Source organism: Sorex fumeus, unplaced genomic scaffold (genome assembly GCF_029834395.1).
Source record: "Sorex fumeus unplaced genomic scaffold, SorFum_2.1 ptg000033l, whole genome shotgun sequence".
Classification (NCBI taxonomy): Eukaryota; Metazoa; Chordata; class Mammalia; order Eulipotyphla; family Soricidae; genus Sorex; species Sorex fumeus.
This window is the reverse complement of record NW_026606090.1, coordinates 16,678,766-16,690,952: the sequence shown is the minus strand read 5'-3', so window position 1 is coordinate 16,690,952 and position 12,187 is coordinate 16,678,766. Positions and strand designations below refer to the sequence as shown.

General features: G+C 40.3%; 2 protein-coding genes across 2 annotated transcripts in view; one reads left to right on the top strand and one right to left on the bottom strand.

Annotated features, from left to right (window-relative positions):
* Window positions 1–4,835, top strand: part of POLB (DNA polymerase beta) — a 51,998-nt gene extending 47,163 nt beyond the window's left edge. Inside the window, exons 12-14 of the mRNA XM_056116774.1 lie at window positions 2,594–2,658; window positions 3,154–3,293; window positions 4,590–4,835. Of these exons, the coding sequence (XP_055972749.1) occupies window positions 2,594–2,658; window positions 3,154–3,293; window positions 4,590–4,684 (300 nt within the window). The 3' untranslated portion in view covers window positions 4,685–4,835. The remainder of the gene's footprint in view (window positions 1–2,593; window positions 2,659–3,153; window positions 3,294–4,589) is intronic.
* Window positions 4,836–6,145: 1,310 nt separating this feature from the next.
* DKK4 (dickkopf WNT signaling pathway inhibitor 4) lies at window positions 6,146–9,717 on the bottom strand. The gene is made up of 4 exons (XM_056116968.1): window positions 9,610–9,717; window positions 8,115–8,265; window positions 7,522–7,674; window positions 6,146–6,441 (listed from the first exon to the last, which is right to left on the bottom strand). The coding sequence occupies exons 1-4, from the start codon at window positions 9,715–9,717 to the stop codon at window positions 6,191–6,193; spliced, it is 663 nt and encodes a 220-aa protein (XP_055972943.1). The 3' UTR covers window positions 6,146–6,190.
* Between the last annotated feature and the right edge of the window lie 2,470 nt (window positions 9,718–12,187).

Here is a 12,187-nt window from a genome sequence, read left to right as displayed (position 1 = left end):
AAAAAAAATATACATAATAGCCTTGCAAACTATAATGCCCAAAAGGGGGGTGCAGGGAGAGAGAGAGGGGGGGGGGGCTGGGAGGGGGAGGGATGGTGGGGAGGGATGGTGGGGAGGGATGGGGAAAAGGGAGAGGAGAGATTCTATCCCTCACATTCTATATGGTCCCCCAAGCACCACCAGGAATAATTCCTGAATACAGAGCCAGGAGTAACCCCTGAACATCACAGTTGTGACCCCAAAACAAAATAAACCAAGAAAAGTGAAGAAAGAAAATAAAGTAAAACACAAGAGCAAAGTGGGGGAGAATGAGTTCCCGTAGAATGAGAAGATATAGTCAGTTGAGCAAATTCATAGTAAGCCTCTCCTGTCCTGGGGCCTTGGAATCCTTAGAGCTTATAATCGGGAGATATGGGAAGAAACTGCCAGCTAACAGTGACAGAGTCCGAAGGTCACCTGGGATTGTCCTTGTCGCTCAGTGGCTGCAGCGCCTTGCATGCACAAGGCTGGGTTTGAAACCCAACATTGCATGGCCCCCTCCCTGATCACCACAAGGAGGGACTAGGGAGCACAGAGCCAGCACTAGCATAAGTACCATGGGTATGGCCCTAGAACCTAAAAAGAAAAAGATAAATTTTCACTCCTGGCAGGCTCAGGGGACCGTACGGGGTATCGGGAATCAAGTCCAGGTCAGCCCCAACGCAGAGCAAGTGCTCCACCCACTGTACTATCTCTATCCTTCAGCCCCTGTGAGAATAACACTTGGAAGAAGACAACCAGTCTCTTCTGAATTTAGATGGTCTGATTACTTAATATATGACGGATGTCATTTAAGTTTTTGCATTTTGTCAAAGTTTGGTCTTGGATGATTTTCTGTAAAATCAGTCGACATCTAAGATTCAAGGGACACTAGGAAAGTGCTTTGACTACCCCGAGGAATGAAAGAGGCTTTATTCAGACTCTGTATGAAGCTAACTGAAGTTCCAAACAAAACTAATCCACTCAGTCTAATAAAGAATTTACAATAATAGAGAGAAATTCTTAGCACATTAGCACTTCAGAAAAAGGTGCAGGAAATAACATTCGCCTTGAGGAAAGGAACAAAGCCGTTAGATGAAATCCTGTTACTGATGTGACAAACAGCAAGATTGTTGCCTGTGGCATCTGAACACCCATATCCGCAAGCTAATACCGCATGGTAATTCCAGATGGAAATCATTTCTGATCCATTTGAAGGTTGAGTTGAGACTTGTTGATGCCTAAGAAGGTAGGTTTCATATTTTGAAGACAAACAGCTTTCATTAATCTTTCAGCCAGTGAAATAGCTAAAGAAAATACTCAATTTAGAATTTTCTATTTTAGTTATTTTAATTTTTCTGTGTGGCTGAGTGAAGAAGTATGACTTTTAATGACTTATGTACTAATTTGGGTAGTCTTTACGACTAGAATCCTGTCACTTGGGTATCTTACTTAGATTGTGGCATTTTGAACTTCATTTTAATTTTGGTGCTCTTTTTAACTCTTTCTTAAAGGATTGCTTATTTAAGGATTACTACCCAGTTCCAGAATTGTTGTCCATTTTTCTTAAAGAGGAAAAGATGACAAAACATACTTATTAAATTTTGTTTGAAAACCGTAGAAATATAGTAAAACTTACTAGTAAGGAAGAAGAGAATGTTCCTTTAATTTTTCTTTTAAATTTCTTCTTTTTCATTTTTGTTTTTTCTGATTTCGGGAGAATTTCTCCATTTCTAATCCCTCTGCTTCTATCATTGTATATTTCCTGGAGTGTTCTTTTCCTGTAGTACTCTGTTCTCATTTCATGGAGACAATATCTTAAGTATTTGAAAATATTACTAATAGTTTTTTGCTTATTTTAATTATCCTGGAATAATCATTTCTTTCCTCATGCTTTATTCTCTTTGTTGTGTATCTGCCTTTCATGTTTATTCTTCCTTAATTATATTATTTAGAATCACACAAAGACTTCACTGTGAAGTCTTTGAAACTAGATTCCTTGTCTATAACTACGTGCAATTATTTATCAGAGAAGCACACGAAGTGGTGATAATATAAAATAACACATATTTATCATATTGACAAACAATCCAGAGTTTTAAAAAAAGATGCTCTGGGGCCAGAGCTGGAGTGCAGGTTCTGCCCATGTGTCTCCAGACTCCATCCCGGCACCACATGGTCCCACGAAGCACTGTGTCACGCGCTTCCCCATCCCAGCAAAGTATTTGGAATTCTAAAAGTGCCTCTTTAAAGCAAAAATACATTTAATGATATTTTATTAACCTTCTTTTGTGGTGAAACAACATTTTTTTTATTGAAAACTATTGTTTTTAGAAAAATATTTGCGACTTATTTAGAAAGATATAAGGGGGGAAAGGAAGAGGAATTACATATTCAGGAGAGAACACAGGCTTCTCTAAAGTGGGAATGAGTAAGCAAAAGAAACAGACGAGCAAGTGAGGTATGTGTTCGTGAGAACACCGGCTTAAAGAGCATTTTATTAAATACATTTTATTAACATTAAACCTTAAGTTTATAAACATCTTTTAAACGTTCTTTTAAATATTCATTTTAGGGTGTTTGCCAGCTTCCGAATAAAAATGATGAAAAGGAATATCCACACAGAAGAATTGATATCAGGTATTATGAGTAACTTACTGACCTATTAACTCTTTTCCTTTCTGCCTTCACCTGGTGTTTGTCTTGGAACACATATCTAGAATACTCTGAAGTGCCATATGTTCCTGCTAGAATCTAGCTTAGATATAGGAGACAGTCATCAGGAATAATGACTGTCTACAGAATCTAATTTATCTTCTCTAGATTTGCGCCTCACTGTAATGCCTCTCAGTCTCAGAAGTACTTTCCTGCTGGGAGAAGCTATTTGTACAAGTGAGGTGGGGAAATTGGAGAAGGTGGAGAAACAAAGCAATATGTTTCACTTCTCCACAGCTCCTGAGAACATCATTTGCTGAAAGTTGGCACCTAATGATTATGTCTTCTTCAGGTTATTAGACCATAGACTCATTTTAGGTATTCTGTGCCTTTTGGTTTAAAGGGATTTAAAAGTCCTTTTTTTTTTTTTTTGCTAATTTTTGAAGTGTATAAAATGATTTTGTGTTTTGATATTTTTAGGCTAATACCTAAGGACCAATATTACTGTGGAGTTCTCTATTTCACTGGAAGTGATATTTTCAATAAGAATATGAGAGCTCATGCCCTAGAAAAGGGCTTCACAATTAACGAATACACAATTCGTCCTTTGGGAGTCACTGGTGAGTAGCTGGGACTGCATTGGTCTTGATCATCTGTAGAGAATTGTTCTTTTTCAAAGTTTTAGCAACTTATCTTTCTCTAAAAAGTCTTTTTAGTAATAATTTCTGATAACTGTAGTTTGTTTGTATCATCAATCCCTCAATCAACAAAAGAGGCCTCAGGTCTCAATTCGAGTTATTTCTAATTTTACATTATTTATTTTGTTTTGTTTTGGGGCCATACCTGGCTGTGCTCAGGGTTTACTCCTGGCTTTTCACTCAGAGATCACTCCTGAGGGGGCTTAGGGAACCAAGTGGGGTACTTGGGATTAACCCCAGGTCAGATGTGTGCAAGGCAAACACTGTACTATCTGTGATACTATCTCTCACCCCCTATTCTAATTTTTAAAGAATGAATTAAGTCCTTTCTACCTATGATTGTCAAGAATCGGTTAAAAAAAAAAAAAGAATGAAAAAAAAACAACCCATCTTCTGTGGGTTTTTGTTTTAATGTATTTCTAAAAGACCCAACTCTCACTGCCTTTAGTGCAAGGCATTATGGTAACCCCATGCTTTTGAATATAAAGACTAAGACTGCTTATAGATATTTTTAATATTTCACAGTATTCTGTGTGTTTTACTTTTCTCTGCTAGGAAAATGAAGATCTTGTCCTAAAAGTATAAAAATAAGGCTTTAATTTGTGGTAGACCAGGACAGTGTTACATATATGTCAGTGTACATATACATTATGTGGGAATCTAATTTAGGATTGATTTTAGTGGGCAGAATATACTACAAATTCTGCGTTTCTAGTAAGCTTGCAGATAGGACCAATTTTGTTCCATTCAGGGAGCTACATTTGAATTGCAAAGGCGTTAACTAAATTATTTCATGTATCCATGATGACTTTAGTGGGGATCCAACCGCCAGGAAAAATCTGAATTTCAACCTTTTTATTGATAGTCATGTTCATTTTCTGGTTTGTTTTTTTTTTTCTTTTTGGATGACAACCGGCAATGCACAGGGGTTTCTCCTGGCTCTGCACTCAGGAATTGCCCCTTGCAGTGCTCAGAGGACCATATGGGATGCTGGGAATCTAACCTGGGTCGGTCGTGTGCAAGGCAGACGCCCTACCCGCTGTGCTATTGCTCCACTCCAGGTTCATTTTCCAGTACTGACAAAACTCAAAACTAAGCTTATGTGGGAGAGTGGGGTGGTCAGTGTCTTTTTCAGTGGCCTGGTTACTCGTTTCTTCTCTAACTCTCTAATCTGTAAGCTTCGAAGTGAGCTCCTAAGTCTGTTCTGACTGTTTGCAGGTGTTGCTGGCGAGCCCCTGCCCGTGGGCAGTGAGAGAGACATTTTCGACTACATCCAGTGGGAATACCGAGAACCCAAGGACAGGAGTGAATGAGCCTCTTATTGCGTCCTTCAGGCACGGCACCATAGGGTTCTTAATTTATTTCCTATTTGCTATGTAAGGGTCTTTGGTGTTTTTGAATGATCATTTCTCATCACACTTTAACTTGTGTTGTAGTGAATAAAACCTCTTGTGCCATTGTTAAGTACCTGTTCCTATTTTATTGGCAGACATGCTTAAATTCGAGTACTGTGTTCATGATCACACTTTGTGAATAATTTAATAGACGGGATTAAGAGATAAGGTGATAGGAAGTCTTTAATAAGAAAATTCTTATTTTTTCAGTTTTCACCTCCATTGTCCCACTACTTTTCCTCCTGTTACTGATTGTAACTTCATCTATTAAGGTGTACATAGAGACCAATCTGAAAAGGGGGTCATTACTTTTTAAATACTAGAGACCTTTATTGTTTTGACTAGCTCATATTAAATTTTATAATAAATACTTTTTAAAAAAGGCATATGATATAGCGCTTAATGAAATCTGTAACAGTTGCTTATTTATAATCAGAAAGAGCTTCCTTAAGCAAAATCATGTCTAATAGGCACTCATGTACAAAATATGGCTTTTTAAATAGGAAAAATATCTTTCACTTCTTTGTTTTTGGCTTTTTGAGTCATACCCGGTGATGTTTAGGGGTGACTCCTGGCTCTGCACTCCAGAATTTCTCTTGTTGAGGCTTGGGGGACCTTCCGTGATGCCAGGTATTGAACCCAGTTGGCTACATGCAAAGCAAACACTCTGCCCACTGTACTTTTGCCTTGGCCCCCGTTTTTCATTTTTTGCCTTAATTTTTTCTAGTAACTTTTCTAGTAATTTTTTCAAGTAACTTTTAAGTTCATGTGTTCAAGATTTATGAGTAAAAACATTCCAGAAAGACATTGTTTTGAAATATAAGTTATATAAATACAAAATGTAAAAAAAAATTTAAATGTAAGTAAAATTATTGAAAACTGTGGAAATGCTTTGTAACTTCCAAAAGGCTATTCAAGCATAAAAATACTACTTCCTATTACATCTTTATTAACCAAGTTATTTTGTAATAAAATGTCATTTTCCTTTCTAGAAGTAAAATATGAACTCGAGTTATTAAGGAAAAATAAAATATTTGCTGTGATTGTTTTTCCCTGGTAAGTTACAAGAATTCACTTAAGAACAGATATCATCACTTTCCCTCACATCATATCCCCTCCCCTGAAAGTACTGTGAGGTACCAAAACTTAATCAGAAATTATTCAAAAATTAATTCTAACTGATATAACTAGATAAAAGTTAATTTTTTTTTTGTTACAGAATTATGGCACTTTTCTGGAAATAAACAAATTCAAAACAAATTTCCATTACTCTCAAAGCTGCAGCAACATTGTCTAGCACAGTCTCGTTCAGTTAGTATAGTATTTGATTATAACATATTTTAATGGAAATTCTAAAAATTCTGCTTGATGTTTCTGCTTGAATACAGCTGGGAGTCTTATTTATTCTGCAGTATTCGCCGCTTGCTAGAGCTTTTGGCAGACTCTTAAACGTGCGTGTTGTCTGTTGCTAGTGGCCTGACTCCGACACACAAGCCCCGGGCCGCAGTCGCAGCGCTGGAAGATTTCTGGCGCCTGTGCGGTGTCTTTGTGTCCCCTCCGGGAGCAGACCTGGCCCTCGAGCAGGACTGGCTTACACAGTTTAGTCCAGAAATGACGGGCACAGCAGAGGCCAGGTCCACAGTCAGAGGTTCTCAGACAGCTTTCCCCCTCCTGTCCTGTAACACAGTGAACAGAGGCTTCAGCAGGGAATGGCGAGGGTGAGGGCGGGGGAAACTGCGAGAATCCCGAGAATCCTGGAGTGGCGCAGTGCTGAAGGCCATGAGGGAAGTAGAGGCTACAGCCAGCACACATGTCGAAGCGATAGGAGTTAAAAATACTGACCCTGTCTACCAAGCACAATCTCTTTTGTGACTTTTTAAAAACATGAAAGAAAAATGTTTCCCCTGTCTTAAGGAATGAAGTATTACTTCATGTTCTTAAAATGAAATTTATACTGGCAGGATCATCAACCCTTACTTATGAAGGGATCAGTTAACCTGAAGCCCCAAAGAAGAATGTTGATTCACTACCTTCAGACACCCCGGCTACTTTATGTCAAAGACTGGATTGGCAAAAGCTTTCTAAGTAACTTGATCTTGGTGAAGTTTTTATTTTGTACCAGAATCTAGAGGGGAAATTGTCATTTATCAAGTTGTGGTCTATAAAAATGTTTACATTTTAAGATTTTATGACTAATTGGTCCGTTTTATGGTCCGTTACTTTGCCCACTGGTCTGCTAACTATACTATGTCTTGTGTAATCTCTATAACTGCTTATGGAAAGGGATCAGAAGCAGTATTTCTGGGGTGGAAAGGAATAAAGTTAATTTCAGCTTATTTAGAGCTTAGCAGAAAAATGTTTTTCTTAAAAAGATTTTAAAAAAGCGTTGGAGTGGGGAAGATAGCTCAAAGGGTGGTTTTTGGTAGGTAAGGGGTGATTTGAACCCATGTGGTGCTTCTCAGGCCTGACTCCTGTCTATGTACTGTGTTCAGGAATCACTCCTGGTGGTGCTGAAAGTAGGGGGATGGAACCAGGGTCAGCCAAGACCTTACCCCTGGACTACCTCTCTGATCCCTGGAACACAGGAATTTGCATGTAGGAAGCCCACGTTCAATCTCTGATACCTCATAGTCCTCCAAGCACCACCAGAAATGACTCCTGAGCACTACACTGGGAGTAGTGCCTGAACACTGCTTGGTGTGACCTAAAAGCAGAAAAGCCCAAAGAAAACCAATGTGTTAGAGTGCTGCTCTTACCTTTACTGACTTGTGATTTTTTAATGTTTGGCTTCCTTTTGGGTCTGTTTTCCTGAAGTGGATGCCCAGGTGTTCCTTTTGTATCCACGCCATCCTGCTCCTCAGCTTGCCTTTCCAGTACTGTGATTGCTTCTTCCATTGTAGTGCAGACATCTGGGAGATAGCCAGGAAGTCAGAGGTATTAGCTTCCAGGAACAGAAACACAGATGAGCTGATGACACTGTGATAGCAACTCCAGCTCTTCTGGAGGGCTGTTAAAGGCAGTACTTCTGTCTTTAATTTATATGTAATCTTCTAGATTTGGGAACTTACGCACTCAAAATTTATATAATCACTCATGGCAAAGAAGTTAATGGAATTCAAGTAAAAATGGGAAAATGTGAAAGAGTCTAATTTCAACCTTTTCTATAAAATCAACCTCCCCAACTGGCTGCTAGAGTTGTTGCTAGGACATAAATTTTGTGACATCGAGAAAAGGCTGCATAAATCCACTTCAAGTTGGTTTTGAGAGTGCCTATCTTGGAGTATTACAGTCTGTGAGACTCGGGTGCTGTCTTCAGTTCCAAAGTCAGTGAAGCACGCAGCCTGCTTACCATTCAGGCAGAGTGTCCCTGGGCAGCACATGGCATCACGCTGGCACCTTCTCCGTACCCCACGACAGGTAGCACAGAATGGCTTCTCATCCTGGGGCTTGAGGCAGAATTTTCTAGTATTACAGTCCTTGTCAGATAAGCACTGTGAACCCTGTGAAGAGAAACTTGGGCTAAGGAATCCAACACAATCTGAGGCGAGTCACTTTAGTGTGAATGTTGGGAAGTTGCGTCAGAGCTGCTCTAAAGCTGCGACAGACCCCAGGCGGCATTGTGAGTTTTCAGTAATATTGGTTTTCTTCCACAAAGAGGCAGGTAAATCACCCACAGAGACCTATGTACTACAAAAGTGTTTATGTGTGAAAAATTGTCCTACTTTTAAAATCCAGAATCTAATTTTCTTACACTGTGAAAATGGAAGAAAGTTTTTCCCATATGTCTCTTACAGATATGAGATCTTTAGTATAAATCTGCAGTTTAGTGGAATAGAGTTGGTGTTTCTCTTTTTTTTTTTACTTTTTTTTTTTACATTTTGGTGTTTCTGGCATTTCTATTTGATATTTTAGTCCAGTCATCAAGTTGTTCGCAACATCCACTAGCCAACTATGTTGACAACCTTTATTCAGATGGTGTCCTTTGACACTTTTAGGGACTTATTTGAATTAAATAAGCAGATATCAAAAAACAATTTCTCATTTATAATTGATGCCTTTGATTTGCGCATGCACACACACACACACACACACACACACACACACATGCACACACATGACATAGAGGCATATATGAAAAGATCCCTAAAACAGTTCTATGAGATGAACCAATGACAAAACAAAAAAAAAAACTTTTTTTTTTCCTGCTTTATGGGTCTCACACCTGCTGGTGGCTCAGGGGTTACTCCAGGCTCTGCACTCAGGAATCACTCCTGGCAGTGCTCAGGGAACCATATGGGATGCTGAGGATCATATGATCAGGGAACCATATGGGATGCTGAGGGTCAGCCGCATGCAAGACAAAAACACCCTACCCATGATACTATTGCTCCAGCCCTATTCCTTGAATCTTGCATTTACATTAATAGCATTTTTTTCTTGACTATGTGGCCTTGGTTAAATTACTCAGTGTTGATCTAGAGTAGTGATCAGTGGTTAGCGTGCAAGCCTTTATATGTATGAGGTGTTGGGTTTAATTCCAGGTACCAAAGGGGTAAAAAAAATTCCTCAATTTTCTCTCTCATTTTCAGTCAGTTGTAATTAGAAGTGTGATTCCAACCCCTGATTAGCAGGCAGATTCATTACTGAATGCCCTGCAAAGCCACATTGTTTATTGGTTAATCTGTGAGCAACTAAGCATCAGATTCTGCCAGGGTACACGCTCCCACAACAGCAAACCACCCCATTTGCCTTGATGATGAAAAATCCCCACCATGAAGTGGCTTAAGTCCTTGTCCAGCACCCCAGCCCCAGCCACACGGGGCCAGCCCCCTGGTGCACGGTACCTTCCGAGCTCCCTGCAGGTCTACGCCTTTGATGGTATTGAAGTCCAGAACCAGCGCTCCCAGGGGCACACAGAGCCAGCTGAGCCCCAGGACGACCGCCACCACCATCCTCAGACCACGCTGCCACTCTGACCCAGGAGGGGCTTTTCCCGGCCCTCTGGAAGAGCTCTTTCTGCAAGAGAAGTGTAACCCGGTAAAAATAGACAAGCTGGACCTGGAGACGTCTGAGGAGCAGGTTCCTCCTGAAACAGTTTATAGCCAGATGCGCCCCTCACCTCTCCTCCTCCCTCTTCTCATTTCCTTCCTCTTTACCCCACACAGGCTGCAACAAATCCCTTCAAATCTGTTTGATCAATAGTTCAAAACAAGGACTCAATAGAAGAGTGCAGAGGCAGGGCTGCGGCAGCTTCTCCTCCAGGGGCTGACTCCCTCTTAATTATTGCATATCAAAGTTAGTTCAAAGGGCCAGCCAGAGCAGGATGTCTGTATCAAAGCGCTCTGATAATCACCTGCATTTCCTACCTTCAGTAATCCTTTGGGGGTGAGAGTCTGTTCTAAGATCTGTTTTCACAGCTAATTGTGCCCAGAGAAAGAGATGAACCACATTGGTCATTCTGCTAGAGAAGATGCCAAAAACTAATGATCTACAAAATATACCGAGAAGCCTCAAACTGAGCTTCAGATGGTGACGACAGATAGAAAAGAGAGAAAAACACCTCTGATTAGCTCTGACATCCAGATGTAAAAACCAAATAGCTTAAAAACTGTGAACATAATAGCACCTGTTCTAAATAATTGTCAATTGTAAAATCATTCTCCTTAAAATGGAAATTGACCTCTGATATTGGGTTATTTAATTAGAAAAAATAAAATGTATTTTAAATATTTTTTAATGATGGAAAGAAGCACAGAAAGTTTATAGATTTATGGCACTCAGTAAATTAGGAAAACAATCTAATTCATAATTAGTTATTTAATGTATTGTGTTTGTTAAATTGACTTAAGAAGAATAGGGTCTACAAGTGCCTGCTGATTTCAGATAAAATTTCATCAATTTTCAATTTTTTTTAATTTAAATTTTGAAAAAGAAATTTTTGTTTTGTTTTGTTTGGGGGCCACACCGAGCAGTGCTCTGGGGTTATTCCATGCTCTGAACTCAGGGCTCACTCCTGGCAGGCTCAGAGGACCAGATGGGGTGCCAGGGATCAAACCTGGCTTGACCCTTGTGCAAGGCATGAACTCCAGCCCCGCTGGTTCTTTCTTTTATGGTCTGAATTTTTTTCAGCAAGTCTTTTAGAGAAGACAAATACCTTTCCTTATATACTTTAAGGGTCAAACAAAGTCTCAATAATAACATCTTTTTTTTTTAATTGAATCACCAAGTGAGGCCAAGATAGCACAGCGGTAGGGCGTTTGCCTTGCACACAGCCAGCCCGGTCGAGCCGGGTTCAATTCCTCCACCCCTCTCGGAGAGGCTGGCAAGCTACCGAGAGTATTCAGTATGCCAAACATAGTAACAAGAAGTCTCACAATGGAGACGTTACTGGGCCCGCTCAAGCAAATCGATGAACAACGGGAGGACAGACAGTGACAGTGAATCACCAAGAGATAGAGCATTACAAAATTGTTCATGGTTGATCTCAGTCATACAATATTCCAACACCCATCCCTCCACTGATATAATTTCCCAGCACCAGTGTCCCCAGTTTCCCTCCCACCCCTTCATGTCACCCCCCAACCCACCGTGCCTCTTTGGCAGGCACCTCTTTTCTCTCTCTTTCTCTCATTTTAGGCATTACGGTTTGCGATACAGATGCCGAGGGGATGTCATATACACCCCTTCATCTGCTTTCAACACTCAGTTCTTGTCCATAGTGATCATTTCCACATAGTATTGTCATTAATGGATGCTCCTCTATCTTGACTACCCTCCATGTCCCACACCATTGAATCGTAACTTCTTATTCTCCTTTCACTGCTTTCATTGTTCAAGGTGTAGGCTAGTCTTAGTGCCTTAGGTGTGACATGCTTTTGCCTGTTTATTTATTTTAGTGAAGAAAAATATTTTTATTTGGGGAATAAAATAAAATATTTTTATTTGGGGAAAGGAAAGAGAAAAGGAGGGAAAGAAGGTGAAGGAGACAGCCTGACTCCACCATCTCAGGACAGATCTCACCAAGATATAATCTGCTGAAAATTTGGGTATGTGGGTTTTTTCACTTAAATCTCCAGGCTTTCGCGGGATTGGGATGGGCTACTTCCCCCTACCCCCTATACTTCTGGGAGCCTCGGCAGTCACATCCACACCCCAAAGTTGCCACCCAGTCGCAAAGCTACTCCAGCCTTACCGTCCCGATAAAAATACTGAATGTCCTGAAGAAACACCATGATCTCTTAGCACCTGTATTGCAAACCATAATGCACAAAAGGAAAAAGAGCAAGAGCAAGAAGGAAAGTGCCTCCCATAGAGGGAGGCTGACGATAGGGGATGAAGGGTTGGGGGATGGTGGTGGGGAAATGGGGGACATTGGTGGTGGGAAATGTACACTAGTGGAGGGATGGATGCTGGGTCATTGTA

Bases quoted from the DNA above. Each gene is read 5' to 3' on its own strand.
- DKK4 (XM_056116968.1), bottom strand. From the start codon at position 9,717: ATGGTGGTGGCGGTCGTCCTGGGGCTCAGCTGGCTCTGTGTGCCCCTG. The intron at 8,266-9,609 runs GTACCGTGCACC...TTCTCTTCACAG, and splicing joins ACCTGCAGGGAGCTCGGAAG to GGTTCACAGTGCTTATCTGA. The intron at 6,442-7,521 runs GTAAGAGCAGCA...ACTGTGTTACAG, and splicing joins AAAATCACAAGTCAGTAAAG to GACAGGAGGGGGAAAGCTGT.